Source organism: Castor canadensis, chromosome 10 (assembly GCF_047511655.1).
Source record: "Castor canadensis chromosome 10, mCasCan1.hap1v2, whole genome shotgun sequence".
Lineage (NCBI taxonomy): Eukaryota > Metazoa > Chordata > Mammalia > Rodentia > Castoridae > Castor > Castor canadensis.
In genome coordinates, this window is record NC_133395.1 from 59,859,649 (window position 1) to 59,875,670 (window position 16,022).

A 16,022-nucleotide genomic window follows, 5' to 3' on the forward strand; every position below is an offset into this window, starting at 1 on the left:
GTGTGTGTGTGTGTGTGTGTGTGTGTGTTGGGGTGGGCAAGGGGGCTTGAATATTGCATATGTACAGGGAAGTGAACAGGTCACAAGGATATATCTCAATGAATTTTCAGAAATAGAAGCATCCAGGTTAAGCTTATCTTGTTATAATGACACTTCTTTTCTGATTTTAAAAGTACTATTAGGAATTTTGGAAAATACAGCAAAGGATATTAAAGAGAATAGAAACCACTTGTACTTATTTCTCAAAATGATTACCAATAATGTCTTGATATGTTTCCAATCTGCCTGTCTCGCTCTCACTTGCATATACAGATATTTATGCTTGTGAACACACACACATGCGCACACACACACACACACAGGACACAGCCTCTGAAGCTTTCTGTATGTGTTCATGAATGCACTGAAGAATTTTTAAACAGTTACAATCACATAATATACACATTTTGAGGTGTTTCAATTGTGTGGTATTATTGGTTTCATCCACAGAAAGACAGGGTAAGTCAAGGAAACTGAAAACCATCGTCTTTTTTCCTAGGTATAAGGAAAAAGGGCTTTGCGTGAGGGAGGAGGTTGAACTAAATGGCTGACATGCAAATATGGATGATCAATGTATTTCATTGATCCAGTATTTTTCCCTGTCTCAGCAAACTGAGTATTGACAATAGGAAGTTCAAAGACTTCTGGGTGGAGGTCCTCTTCATGCAGAGCAGGGGTAAGACCTCAATCAGACTTTGGTTGCTGCTTTGTGGAGCCGAAAACCTCTAAGCTTCAGGCTTACTTTGCCAGAAGGCTACCTTTATTTTATTTAAACTTACCTCCTGTGCAGCTAACCAAACAGACTTTAATTGTAGCAGCTCTTGTCTTAAAAGGAAGCTGAGTCAAATGCTGGAAATGGCCTAGCGGCTTTGTGAGTTGCAGCAAATCATCTTCCCCATCACTACAGAAATGGACCAAATGAGGCCTTTGTGGTACTGGTTGCTTTGGTTCTATCTGAGTTTTCTACACACATTGTTAGGAGAGAACAGTTGGTACCTGTGTTAGTCAGCTTCCTGTTACTGTAAGAAAACAGCTGAGATAATAACTTAAAAAGAAGAAAGGCTTATTTTGGAAGCTCTAGTTCATGGTTATTTGGCCCCCATTGCTTTTAAGCCTGTGGCAAGGCAGCACATCATGCTAACAAGCATTTGGTGGAGTAGCTGCTCACCTCATGGCAGCTGGGAAGTAAAGAGAGGGAGGGGAAGAGCCTGAGGTCATCCCACAATCCCCTTTGAAGGCATGCCCCCAGTGACCTAATACCTCCCACCAGACCCCATCTTTCAAAGACTCCATTACTTCCTAATAGTGCCAGGGACTAAGGCAAGCCCATAACACATGGGCCTTTGGAGAACAAGTAAGATCCAAACTGCAGCAGCACCAGCTTCCTCCTGCTGTTGGTTGGGAAGGAAGCATTGTCTATCTGCCTCCTGGCTGGTCAAGGGTTCAGCTTCTGCAGGGAGATAGTGGCACTCCTTGTGCTGGGAAAAGTTCTCTCCCTCAGAACCACCCATCTGTTGATTTATTTATAACTGACTTATAATAATTGTCCATATATTTGGGGTGCATTGTGACAATTCAATACATGGATGCAAGTATGTGATCAAACCAGGATACTTAGCATTTCCCTGTCCTTCAGTGCTCATTGTTTCTTCATGTTGGTAATCTTTGAACTCATCTTTTGTAGTTATTTTGAAATACATAACAAGCTACTGTAAACAGTAGTCACCCTACTGTGCTGTGGAGCTATATTGAACTATATTTTGGTGTCCATTATCTGACCTGTTTTTATTCCTTGCCTTGTTCTTTTTCTAATATTTAATATAGTTTGCTTCCTTTATGCACTTATAATTTATGTTATTATATACTCAGAAAATGTATTGGATGTTTTGTATTTGTGACTATCGTGTCAGATCACCCCTCTTTCCTTTCTTGTTAAGAACATGTTCACAGACAGCATGAAGTGGCCCTTGTGTTTACATGTGTTCTTGTTGTATTGTCTTTGCAGCCGAAATCAGCTGTCTGCCCTGCCTGCCTGCCTGTGTGGTCTGCCTCTCAAAGTCTTAATCGCAAGTAACAACAAGCTTGGATCTCTGCCAGAGGAGATAGGTCAGCTCAAACAATTAATGGAGTTGGTATGTTACTGATTTCTAAGATGCTTTTTTCATTTGTTAACTGATGATAACCTGTCAGGGTATTCAGAGAGACTTTTTTGCTATAGTTGGGCAAGGAGGAATTTGCAGTAGTTTATTTCCCATTGCTATAAGAAAACACCTGAGACTGGGCTGGGTACTTTATAAAGAAAAAAGTTCACTTAGCTCATAGTTTTGGAGGTTGAGAATCCATGATCAGGTGGCCTTATCAGTTCAGCCTCTGATGAGGGACCCCTAGGCTGTATTACAACATAGCTTATGGCAAAGTGATGTGAGCAAACGTGAGAAGGAGAGATCACAAGGCTAGAAAGGAAGTCAGGGAGCAGGAAGGGGCCAGTCTTGCTCTTTTATATCAACCCACTCCCATGGGGACTTCCTGGAGTCTCATAAGAACTGAGGGCAATGTTCCCTGTGACCTAATAACCACCTCCCATTAGGCTTCACCTCTTAAAGTTTCCACTTCCTCTTAATACCACCAAACCGGGGACTAAACTATAACAGAGTCCTAGTTCTTTATGGACAGTATATAAAAAAGACATTAAGTAGGGAGATTATTAAGCCAACAGCTGTGACTTTGCTGTGACACAGTTCCTGAAATTTACAAGTTTCCTGTGGTTTACATTTCTTGCAGTTTACAGGATTTACAGTTCCTGAGGTTTACAGGTTATCATATTGTCATTGCAATGAATTTTTTGGATTTAATATAAATTTATGAAAAATATGGCTGAAATTGGAAAAAAATCTCCAAATAAGTCAGTAGTCTCCATTTTTTGAAGTATGAAATTAGATCAAAACACAGAATAAAGAGGGTGTTGTGATTCTGTAAAGACTTTTGGCATGTCTAGCTAGAACAGCGCTGTCTCTAGTGGAGGACACATGAGCTGCTGGCTAGCTTGAGAGCCATACTGAACTTTTTTAGGTGTCCTGTGGTGAGCTCTCCCAAGGCTGCCCTGCATCTTAGACACAGCACTGTCATCACCCAGTCCTTGTGTCTTCTCTCCACTAGCACTATGAGACCTACGCTCAAGTTCTAGAAAGTCAGCCAGCGAGGACAGTGAAAGTTATCTAGCCCAAGCTCTTGACCCCTTTACCAAATGAAGACACCCAGGTCAGAGAGACAGTGAGTGACATGTGCAAGTTCACCCTGGTGTGGCTAAGTGGTAATCTACATGGAAACATCCTTACATCCTTACTAGACCTGTCCAGCGAACAATGTGAGCAACAAATACGATTTTTAAATGTACTAGTGGTCACATTTTAAAAAGTGAAAAGAAGCAAATGAAGTTAATTTAAGCCCCAGTAGCCAAAATATTATTACTTCAACATGTATACAATATAAAGATTTTGGGATATTTTACTTTCTTCTTTTCATACTAAGTCTTCAATATCTGGTATGTCACAACGGCAGTGCGCTGCAGGTGGGACCAGCCGTGTTTCTGGTGCTCAGCAGCCACACAGGCCAGTGGCCACTCTCCTGACAGAGAAGCTCTGGAGTCTGTGCTTTTTCTGCTCTATTGCTCCCATCCTGGGTCAGAGCAAATGAGTGCTTGTAAAAAGTATTTATTTGTAAAGTAGGTAAAACTTTAATAACTTGACATTATTTAACCACAGGAAGTGATGTGACTGGCCTTGGTTGGTTAAGGTCACAGACTAAAATACGATTGTTTTCCATTCTTTCTCATTTATCTTTGATATCTTTTAAAATTTAAAATAGTAGTGTTACTGTTGCTAACCACATCAGAATAATCAGAATATTTTTAGTTATCAGTTGGGAAAAATTCTCTGGAGAGCTTAAAGTAATCCTAGAATGGCAACTGGAGTCTTTTTTGTTTTGTAGTCACACAATACCAATTTGTTTTAAAAAAAAAAAAATATATATATATATATATATATATATGGGAGCTACCCCAAGCATTCAAAATTCACAAGCCACCTGTGGCTTCAGTGCCTATTCCACTAGGCTCTAAGCATTGTTTGCTAACTAGTTTGGAAAAAATATTATTTAATTTTTCCCATCAGATTCAAAGGATCCCAAAATTGAGTTGTAAACTCTTTCCTTCCCTGTGTGGATCAACATTTCCAGAGATAACATCCACTTGAAAAACAAAACTAAAACACCTTTGCCATTAACAGGAAAGTACTTGCCCTTCTAATTTTTTAAAGGAAGCAGAATTGCTTTAAAAATTATACCAGAGTTATGTAAGAGTCTTAAAAGAAAAAGCATTCCCTGTTCATTCATTGGCTTGTCCAATGATTGGAGAACATGCAGGGAGTGTGGAAAGACCACAGAGAAACCACTGAGAAGTACCACTGGCTGTCTTTTTCCTGAATCAACAAGAACGGCCATATTGTGTCTCCACCTTGCTGCAGAGGCAGAACTCACACGATGCATCTTACTGTCTGGATGTCTTCTCTCTAGATAGTCTGCTAGGACATGGCACGTACTATTTCACATTAACTTGAAAGTAACCCAGCAAGGCAGATAGCAAGTTCACGTTTTATAGACAAGTGTTGGCTTTGAAATTATGTACCCAAAGCCATGGAGCTACATGGTAGAGCTGGGGTCCAAACCAAGTTTGTCTGATGGAAGTCCACACCACAAGGCAGTCAGCGTTTGCTGTAAGCACTTCGTAGTTCTTTCTCTGGAGTTCCTTGGCTCACCTCACAGTGGTTTTCTCATTCAGGCTGTGGCAAGCTATGAAATACTGAAAGCGAATAGGCGGATGCATGGCCCCCGCCCACCACCACGGTTGTGAGTAGAAATAGCCTGTCTGTTGGAAGTTTTCTTATTGTGAAACCAAGTCAGGGAGGGGAGCTGTGAACTTCTTTTGTGTTGGCTAAACCTCATTTTACTCATTCAGCCCTCTGAACTTGTTGGAAACAGTTTTTTTACACTGAAATTCTGCTGAAGGGCGAGATGTACTTGGTAGGAGGTGTGGTATAAATGTTACATGTTGTAGTTAACAGACAGCTGTGAAGACAAACCCTCTAAGTCAGAGCACAATAAATGGAGAGTCTTCAATGGGGCATCTGCTAAAGATCTGGGAGTCCCCTCATTGGGTTTGTATGCCTGGTGGTGTGCTGTGTCTGCAGATGTTCTAGTCCTGTTTGGTTTCTATCCCTTCTTCCCTCTCCCATCTCACATAGTGTGTGAGAATCATGTCTTCCAGCTCATACCTCCATGTCAGAGAATCCAGCATCACCAGATTAGAAACCCATCTCTAGAACCCCAAAGCCTGCCAGGGCTGGCTCAAGTCATAACCAGTTGGAACGTGTGTGTTTCCTGGCTGCAACTAGACTATTCCTCATTTGCTTTTCATGCAATGTTTGGTTGTGTGGAAAGTTTTAATTCATTTATTGACTGTAGACATGTGATTTAATGAGCAGCTTCCAAGGAAAATCCTTTCATTATTTTTATGTTTAGCATTCCAGACTCTGAGGTAGGTTTAGTGTCTGCCCTAACTGTCCATTCATGGTCTCCAGTGATGCCCTGTAACCTCTCTGGTTTCTGTGGGATAATTGGAAACCCAGGGCTTGCTTCAGGCCCCTCTGTGGCTTCCATTTCTGTGTTTCTTAGGAATAGCAGCAGGATGGAACATGTGTTTGTGGGTCCATGGTGGGGTGTGAAGTAGTTTCACACTAGAGAGAGACACTGGTGTTGAGAGATCATTTATCATACCAAAAGTTGTTTGAAAAGGGCTCAAGCTAAATAAACATACCAGTTTTTCCTTCCTTTTGAAGTTCTAACACTAGGCATTAAAGGTTTTTTGCTGCTAAGAAATCAAAATTGACATTACTAATTATCAGCCAAGGTCTTTTCATTATTTTTGATGTGTTAAATGGATCTTCTTGATACTGAAAGAAAATTAGAATTGTTTAATGATCACCTTTTCTCTTTATATAGGTACAGAGAGGGTACATTTACTTAAAGTTGCATGGTGAGTCATACAAAAGGCATTTCCTCAAGAGTGAAGGGAGGGCAGTGTCAGTAGCTTGCATTTCCTTTCAGAATGTTTGCATTTCCATCAATTAAATAAAGGGATAGGTTTATTTCAGAAATAAATATAAGCTGATAGTGTCACCAGATCAATCTTTGAAAATCTGAAGGCAGTGCAAGCCCATTTGTGAGAGACCGCCTTCAGTTCCGCAGTACAGCCTGGTCCCATGGGACTCTTCTGTGCCAAGATCATCTTGACACAATGTTTATATTGGTTTTTGTTAGACATCAGTCCTTAAAAAACACTTCTGGTCTTTTTTTTTTTTTTTTTTTTTACAGTATTTTCTGAAGGTAAGTTAGTAACTAGCAGTTAGCAACAGAAATGTATTAATCTCCAGCATGCGTTTAACACTTCTGGAGGCTTTGAAGAGAGAGACCTTTTTTTATCTTTTGGTATGGGACCTGAACTCAGGGACTAGTGCTTGTCATTGTCAGGCAGACTCTATTTGAGCCACATCCCCAGCCCAAGAGAGATTCTTAATGTCCAAAGTTTTTCTTTTGGCCACTTAAAAACTTGACAGTTGAAACCAGTAGAAAATAAGTAAGATTTAAATTATAGTTAGGCTTCTCCATTTTATTTTTTATCTAAATGAAAAATTGGACTGGTTGGTCTATAAACAACTTAAACTTATTATAAATAGATTTACTTCTGTATCAAAAAGAACAAAATCAGTAAAGATTCATAATAGATTCTCATGATTCTTTTTGCCAGATCTGTAATACTATGACACTAAACATAGTGATTTGATTTCACTGAAGCTTGGAGTAATTATTCTCTAAGACGTAGCTTAAGGCTAGTAGAAAATTCAGAAGGAATTAATAAGTAAGTGAGTCATGAATTTGTAACCTGATAAATTCTCACTAATTGCAAAAATATAAGTCATTATTGTTATTTTTTTGAATTTATTTTCCTGACTATTATTTTCTTTAAATAGCTAAAAAATAATCCAGACCTTATCATAGGCTAACTTTGGACAGAGATGTTATAGAGAATGGGACTGTTCTGGAAATATTGTTTGTACATTTTCAGAACTGAAATCTCTAATCCCCAAATGCATAGACTGTTAACTCCTCTTCCTTCTCCTCCTCCAGCTAATTAGCCATAATTACCCATGGGGTTTTATTTTTGTGATGGAATTCATAACCTCTTTAAGATTTGACAAGGTTCAGTGACTTGTGGGAATTGGAATTTTGCCCTGCTTTCTGTAGTATCGATTATACAGTAGTGAAGAGTCTTTATCTCCCTATGTGCTAGATCACCTGGGCTTCCCCACCCCCATTATTTTATAAGTCAAGTGCAGAGTACTATTAACACAGTCTGACCTTCACCTTGTATTCTGCAAAATGTGAATGGACCATTGGACTCTGTGCTTCTAATTGTTTACAGATGTCCTGTTTTATAGAAAAATTTTATTTTTATCACTGTGTGAAGCTTCTTTTTAAGTATATTGAGCAACTGTTTTCTCTACCAGTATTTAAATATAGCTGCCAGGGATTGGTTTGCTTTGCTAAGGCCATCGTATTAGACCTATATGTTAGAAAGAATTTTCTTAGATGTAGGGAGCTAGCATAAATTGATTTCACAGTTAACCCAGGGGTGATCAGCAGAGAACAAGGTGTATGTAGTTCACATTAAAAAATGGAAGAAGTCTGAGCTTCATCTCAGGAGACTTCATGCTGTGAATATACTGCCTAAATATATAGGTTATCTTTTTTTGCTTTCCTTCCTCTACTTATTTTTTAAGAGATTTTTCTTAATAGTTATGTCCTTAAAACTTAAGAAAAATTGTCAGTTTCTTATTGACAATCTGTGGTTTCCATGAGCTACAAAGGGGTCTTCCTCTCCTTGTCACAAGACTTACAGTAACACAAGTTCTCTCCACAGATGGAAAATAATTCCCAGGAATTATTATTCCCACTCCTGGCACTGTCACCACTGTGTCTGTGCCTGGCCAGGAGTCTACTGGGATGAGCCGATGACAGGCATTTCTAGGGCTCTCTTGTGTTCCCTGTGTGAGGGCTCTTGTAAATTAGAATGGAATGGCATCTCTTGCTTATGTGTAACTTAGTTAAGGCAAACAAAGGCAACTGCTTTCATTGGAAGGATTTGGTTGTTGACTACCATGACAGAACAAATGCCACCTCTTAATTCTGTATTTACTTCCCTAGGTGTTTTTGTTTCTATAGATACACTGTTTGAATTTCTTTTTGTTTTAAATGCTAGGGGTATTTTTCTTAAATCATGTGTGGCTTTTCTGGACCAGGAACAATACATGGCTTGGGAGATGCCTCTGAACACTTAAAGTCCCTAACCTCTCTCACCCACCTCCCCTCCCTGAAGACAGAAAAGCACAGTGGGCCGACTATTGCAGGTGCACTTATACTTCATAGATGGTTACTTCATTTTCATCTAGCAATTGTGGTGGTGTTCCTCCTCATGAAGTGGAATCCACGGAGCCCCCTCGTGACTAGAAGAGGTCATTGGAAGGTTTTTAGATGAGATGAAGTTAGAGGATAGGAATCCACTGCTTTTGTGTAGCTCTTGTCTAATAGGGATCCCTGAGGGGCAGAGGGGGGCACTCAAGGGATTGATTGGTAAATTATGAGTTACCTCATCTAAAGGAAAGTGAAATGGATTTTGGAACAAAGCCTTGACCTCGGTGGCTTCTAAGGTGAAAGGGGGAGTTTTTGCAGGATCATCTGTGAAGTGGGATATTTGTGGACCAAATCTTACCAGGATAGTTGTTACCCTGAATTCGTCTTTGGTTCTGTGATACCCATGGGACCTGCATGCAATTTAAGTGTGTTACAGCATCCCAGCCACAAGGCAGAAGGAGCCACACAGTATTATGACATGTCTACTTCAGTGGATTTTAGATACTTCATGCAAAATTAATTGATTCCTGCCTTATAACTGGCTCTCTGTTAGGCACCAGGAGGGGGGAGTGAATACAGTGCAGTTGCTCTCACCTGGAATCTCACAGGCTTAAGGGGGAAGGTGAACAAGCAGGCAAGTGAATTACAGAAACACACTCAGACCACCAGAGGAAACTGGTCCTGCCCCAGATGTTGGATCGGAGTGGGAAGTGAACGGGAACCTTCGGAAAGATTTGGAGGTTAGGTCATGAATCTTTTATAGGTGAGTAGATGGGGCCAGAGGACAATACCAGGGGCTGGCATGTCAAGCAGAGAAAAAGCCTGAACAAGTTTTGGGACTGAAATGGCATGGCCCACACTGAGAACTGCAAGCAGCAATTAGGTGGCTTGAGGGTAGGAGGCAAGGGAGGACACTCAGAGAACAGGCCCTGGAGAGATTAGCAAAGCTCATCCTGGAGGCTGGGCCCGACTGCACATGTTTCAGCTGGTGAACAACACAATGAAATTTGCACTCTGCCAGCTCTGTAAAGGATAGATCCGAGGAGGACATTGATGACTGGAAACCAATCAGGAGATCTCTATGTTCTCTAGCTGGGAGAGAATGCAGCTTTAGCCTGAAGGAGGGGAGGAGAGCAGGCAGCTACCGGGGCTGAGGGGAAGACTGGGATTAGGGAAATAAAAAGGATATGTAGGACTATAAATGTCATGGTCTCCACTTCACGTGTCAAGAGCTGTTTCCAATCAAGGATTAATAGGGTGTTAGCATTCTCAAGGAAAGATGACAAAATCTGAATATCCCAGTCTTAGTTACAAAATGTATGGGAAGGTAGCAAGCTACAGGGTTTCCAGCTATGCAGTAAGAAGTCCATTTAATAAATAGTGCATCCAAACAATGCATTGCTATTCTAAAATGATAGTTTGGTAAGAGAGGATGTGTTGTAACCTTCCTTCTGTTTAGAGGCACTGCAATACACTGGCACCTCCAGCCTTGGGTCATTGAATCTCATTTTTCTGACCTGTAAATATTAGGCTAGTAGTACTGCCACATGGGTTTGATGTGAGAATTAAATAAAATCCAAGCACATGAAAAATGGAAGTGACAGAAGCAGCTGCCAAATGCTACTGATGTCCTTCCTGGCTCCCTTGTTCTCTCCTCAAAAGGTGTTTAAAACTGAATTTCCTTTTCCTTTTCTGCTGAATCTCACAGACTGGGGTCCTGGAGGCCAGTATGAAAGTGTAATGTGTAATTGGCCAAATGTTTAAGTTCCTTGAGGAGAATTTACCTGAAATGCTTGATCTCATGGATAAGGGCATTTAAGATTTCTGTCTCTGCTTTTGCAGGATGTCAGCTGCAATGAGATCACAGCGTTGCCCCAGCAGATAGGCCAGCTGAAGTCTCTACGAGAACTGAACGTCAGGAGAAATTACCTTAAAGTTCTACCACCAGGTAAGAAAGGAGGGAAGAATGGGAGACTTGTATTATTTTTTGGTTTACTTTTGGGAGCAGGGTGGGTGTGGTCATATGTGTGTGCCTGCTAATATTAATAATTTGGATTTCACAGGCAGATAACAGAAAAATGATGCTCAGGCTGTAATTTTAATTAAGGGCTACAGCAACAACATCACTCCCCTCTGCAGTGCTGTGGGGAGTGGGAGGTGCACTAGTTTACTAGGCCTGCTGTAGAAAGAAAGGACCGTAGACTGGGCAGCTTAACTAAAGAAAGTTATCTTCTCACAGTTCTGGAGGCTTAAGTCTGGGAAGGTGCTGGCTGGATCTGTTCCTTCTGAGGCCTCTCTCCCTGGCCTGTAGATGGTCACCTTCTCCCTGTGTCCTCACATCAGCCTCCCTCTCTGTGTGTCTGTATCCTAATCTCTTCTTACAATAACAACAGTGGATCAGGATCACCCAAATGATCTCAACTTAACTTAATATTACCCTTGAAAGGCTGAGCTCCAAATACAGTCACATTCCTACATAGTGGGGTGAGGACTTTCCACAGATGAATTGGGGAGCACACAAGTATGTTCACAATAGGGGACATGCTTGGTCATACAGATCCTGTCATCAGGATCTCTTCTCTAGGGGTTTGGGACCCTGGTTGGGAACTCCCCGAGTCTAAAATCTGTTCTTAGGCAATGGGTGGCTGGTGTCACTGATAGTCTTGGTGAATTTCTCTCAGTACTGAGACTTGACTCCCTCACCCTGTACTCAGCACCACCAGTGTCTCTCAGACAGTCCTGCTGTAGCTGCTGTGGCCTCTGGTATGCTGTGTCAGGGTACAAGTAAAAAGATGTATGTATTGTGAAATTTTCTACCATCAAGAGCTTAAAAGCAGCCCTGCAGGTGGTAGTGAATCATATTTGGGCTTGGGCCTGGATCAGGATTGAGTTGAAGAGCAGCAGAACTCTGGAGGCTTTTCCAAAACACATTATTCTTTTTTCAAAGATCACACTGGTCCCCATTGTTTTTGCTTAAGGACATTAGACATTTCAAACATATATGTAAAAATAATACTGTATTTGGACGCCATTACCCTTTGATTAATTTGACATTAATGCAGCAGTTTGGGAGCTGCCTGGTTTTTATTGTCCTGTTGCTACATTGTGATCTTTGGCTTGAAAGGTTTCATTATTCAAGGGAAGGAAACAGAGTTCATAAACCACGGGAGAGAATTTGGTAAAGTATGCTGCGCCGGATGGGAGGAAGGGGAGGTGTTTGCACATCTTTCACTTTTCTCAAGTCGACTTTGCATTTTAAAGGAGAATTAGAAACTGTCTCAGCTTAAGATTTATCATATTATTTCTCAGGCAGGACTGTAAAATACGAACAGTGTGGGGGGTACTTGTGGGAGGAAGGAGAGTAAATGGAGGAGATGAAGGTGATATGGTTAATGGGCTTCATATACACACGTGAAATGGAACAATGAAACCTCTTACAATTTCATTAATGGTGGGAGCAATCTAGCCAATGTACAATGTAAGGCTATTTGGAATTGTCACAATGAATCCTCCCTGTACAATGAATATGTGCTAATAAAGATGAAAAAAAAATTTTTTAAAGAGAAATTGGTATTAGATAAGAAAAAAGACTTATTACATTATCTTTTGAGGTAAATTTGTGTGAAAATAGTGATTTTTCATTTTGTTAGTGTACTATACCTTTTTTTGTATGAAACTTTTTCTTAGTTTAAGCAGGTACAAAAGGAAAACTTTTAATAGCAAATTTACACATATATAACTTTTAGGCATTGAAAACCTTTCATTTAAATGTAAGCTCCTCTGATAATCCTTGTGAAAATACCACAAATAATTGAATTCCCATTTCCAAAAGGAAAAATTAGTCACATTATTTTATGGTCTTCGTTTAGAAATGTGTGGAAAGAAAGTGCACCTGCAAAATCCAGGATTTTGTTTCTCTTCTTACAAATCAGTTATAAATTGCTCTATTTTACGTAATTAAGTTTTCTCAGTTTTGGTATTTTAAAACACTCAGAACTAAAACATTAGTTTGTTGGAAAACCTTTTTCAAAAAAAACAAAAAAAAAAACCTTCCTGAATATCAAGTTTCTTTTTGCTTCACTCTGGAGCTCTCTATTGACAAAAGAGCATTGATGATGCTTTCAGGCAGTGCATTAAGGACTTTCCATATTTACTTACACATTCGTCTTCTTTGGAACCCCTTCTCATGTGCTTTCAACTTGAGGAGGAAAGAAAGAAAAGTTTGTGACCTAATTACCCATATCAGTTTGCGGTTCTGTTACAGCTACTGTATTGAGGAGACCTTTTTTTCTTTTTTTCCCTAGGACCGGAATGAGTAGAGGACAAAAATTGCCATTCATTGTCCCCTCTTTGCAATGGAGAAAGAAAAGAAGGGTTCTTCCTACTCTCCTCCTGCTTTTCCTTCTCTTCCTCCTCTTCCCTTTCCTCCTCCTTCACCTGTTTCTTCTTTCCCTTCCTGCTCTGTTTCTTTTGGCCTTTTCTGGGTTGACCTTGAAGGATTATCATATTCTCTTTAGCTTTATTGCTGTGAAATTATATAGATCTCATTTTCCTGAACTATTATGGAAATTGTGCTCCAAATTGAGACGGAAAGAAAAGGCAATAGTTGTTATACAATCATTCCTTATTTTATTTACTTGTAAGTTACCTCCTGCTGTGTCTTCCATGAATTTAGTCCTCTAGTCCTGCTTCAGAGTCTTTATTTAAGTGATAAAGAATTGCTGAAGATCCAAAGTCTTGCTAAATTTGGGCACTGATTTGCTAACCTGACCCTAGTGAGCACTGGGGGTTATAAGAAGGTATTCCTCTCATGTCACCGCCTCCTCAGCTTTCTACATACCATGACACAGAAGGGGATCTTATTTTACCTTTCCTTTCACTTGCATGCCTCCATGTCCCCCAGACTTACCTTGTCCCTCCCTCTCCAATACTTCCAGATGCTCAGAGCCTCTTTATCAAAACAACTACCACAACTAGTGTGGCTTAAAGCCCATGTCTATCCCTCAAGCAGGGAGGAGAGCTGGATCTGAACCATGAACACTCAGTACAACTTGGAAATATAGATTCACTGGCTTCAGATCCAGGTGTCTGTATTTTTAAAAAATAAACTTCCTGAGTTTCTCCTACAAAGCCCACATGTCATGGGCCTGACTTTAGGACCTCCTGCTAGAATTTCACTCTCATTATTCTTCAAGCAATTTGTTAGGTATGAAAGAAGGAAAGTCCCTTACATTCCCAGAGTGTGCTGAATGCTGAGAAGAAGCAGTGTGGCTCCTAGGGGAATTTGGAGGTGGAATTTGAAGTAGGATGGCTGAGAGCCCTCTGGTAGTGTAGGGGAGGGGAGATGGTGCCAGTTCTTACTCTAGATCACTGCCTTAGGCTCCTCTTATCTAGTTCCTGCCTTTCACTTCAGGACTCCTGGAATATTTTAAAGCTCCATGCTTTAGTCCCCGACAGCTCCCATAACAAAAGCCCTGGCTCTGCTCTGATGTGACCCTCCATAGCCTCCACACAAGATCCTATTAATGGAGCCCGTGTAGTCTGTGATCAGAAAACTTCCAAACTTCTTGGTGTCCTGCGGGAAGAATCCATGGCAGGACACATGGGTGTGAATGGAGCTCATTAAAAGTTAGAGAAGGGAAATAAAAAAGGAAGCATTATGGGTGCAGGTGGACTCTGCCAATAGAGAGAGCTTGTCTTCTTCAGGTACCTTTAAAACTTATGCTAATCTAGGGGAAGAGGGGAACCAGGTGATTTCCAATAGTCAGTGAGTGGGGAGGGGCATGGGTGGTTCCTGGCCAGGTGAGGGTGGTCCGGGCCATCCCTGGGCAACCTATGTATGAGTCCTGAACTTTCCCTACTTCTATCCTACCTCGATCTCAGTGATTTGCCAAGGTCACCCTAGTTTCTGGCATGGCTCAGCCTCTCTGCTCTATGGAATATATTTCTAGCAGCTGCCAGCGTCGGTTTGAATGCTTGAAATTACTGAGTGTTTACTGTGCTGCTGGGTGGGGATTTTAGGCTAAATATAATGTTCCATCTTGTAAGCAGAGCAAAAGAAGATCTTAAAAGCAGCAAGGCCTCATCGCATCAGAATCATGCCACCCATTGGAAAATCGTAAATTAGATAACATTTTAAAAAATTGCAGTTGCAAAAACACCATGAACATATTTACTGTAACCGTTTTTTAGCAGTATGCCAGCTCAGATACATTGCATAGCTAAGGATGCTCTGTAATTAGCACATCATTCAAGTGCTAGCAAGTGCTACTTGAAAACAGTTTGAAGTTAAATCACAAACATGGCTCGGCTCTCATGATTCTTTTGCTGAAAAAAAAGGCTTTTAATCAACAGATATTGTAAATGTCAAGTGTTTTTAGCTCTTATCAGAACTAACTTGAAGTCACCAAGCTCCCAGTACAAAGTGTCCCAGTGAGTGAAATACTATATACCCATATCATGTGCAAATGCACAGCTTGCTTTGGGTTATGCTAAGTATTTTTTCTCCCATTTAGGTGACAAATTAATTTTTGAATTCTTTAGCCATTTGGTCTTACTTTCTAAAATTTCTTTCTTTTGTTATTTTAGAACTAGTAGATCTTCCCTTGGTAAAGTTTGACTTCTCCTGCAACAAGGTGCTCGTGATTCCAATCTGTTTTAGAGACATGAAGCAGCTGCAAGTGTTACTGCTGGAGAACAACCCCCTACAGTCCCCTCCCGCACAGGTGAGGTCAGCCACCATCGCTGCAGAGCTGGGTTTAAATACACCCCATTTGTTTTCAATTTTCACATGAGTGTCACTGTGACATTTTCGTATGTTCATACATTCATATTCACCCCCCCATCAACCTCTCTCTTCTCCTCTTACCTCCCACTGGTTTCCACAATAGTCACCCTTTTATATCTTTTTTAAAAAAGATTTAGATTCTGCATATGAGAGAAAATAGGCGATATTAATCATTCTGAGTCATTGCTTAACATGATGAGTCCAGTTCCATCCATTTTCCTGCATATGAGATAATTGCATTCTTCTTTATGGCTGAATAACTGTGTGTGTGTGTGTGTGTGTGTGTGTGTGTGTGTGTGTGTGTGTGTGTACACGCGCGCCTGAGTGTGTATGAGTGTGTGTGAGTATGTACACACTGTACGATGTGCATGTATACTGTGATATATACACACCTATACTACATTTTCTTTATCCATTCATCTGTGAATGGGCACCTGGGCTGATTCCACAACTGGGCTGTTGTGAACAGCATTACATTAAGCATGGATGTGCAGGTATTAGGGTCAGGGTTTTGGATTATCTGCTGAATTTGTACTGTAGTATACATGATCAAAGCAGACACCGTTTTTAAAGAAGATGAAACCTTGAGTCAAGCTGACTATAAATTGCTTTCTTGGCCAAGCTTGGTGGTTCACATCTGTAATCCCAGCTACTTGGGAGGCAGCAATTAGGA

The 16,022-nt window shown here is 40.6% G+C and overlaps 1 protein-coding gene across 3 annotated transcripts in view; it reads left to right on the top strand.

The window, feature by feature from the left end:
• Lrch1 (leucine rich repeats and calponin homology domain containing 1) overlaps positions 1–16,022 on the top strand; it is a 177,677-nt gene that overhangs the window by 103,195 nt on the left and 58,460 nt on the right. For all 3 annotated transcript variants that reach the window (XM_074043380.1, XM_074043381.1, XM_074043382.1), the window contains exons 3-5: positions 2,045–2,171; positions 10,405–10,510; positions 15,151–15,287. In XM_074043380.1, coding sequence (XP_073899481.1) covers positions 2,045–2,171; positions 10,405–10,510; positions 15,151–15,287 — 370 coding nt within the window. The remainder of the gene's footprint in view (positions 1–2,044; positions 2,172–10,404; positions 10,511–15,150; positions 15,288–16,022) is intronic.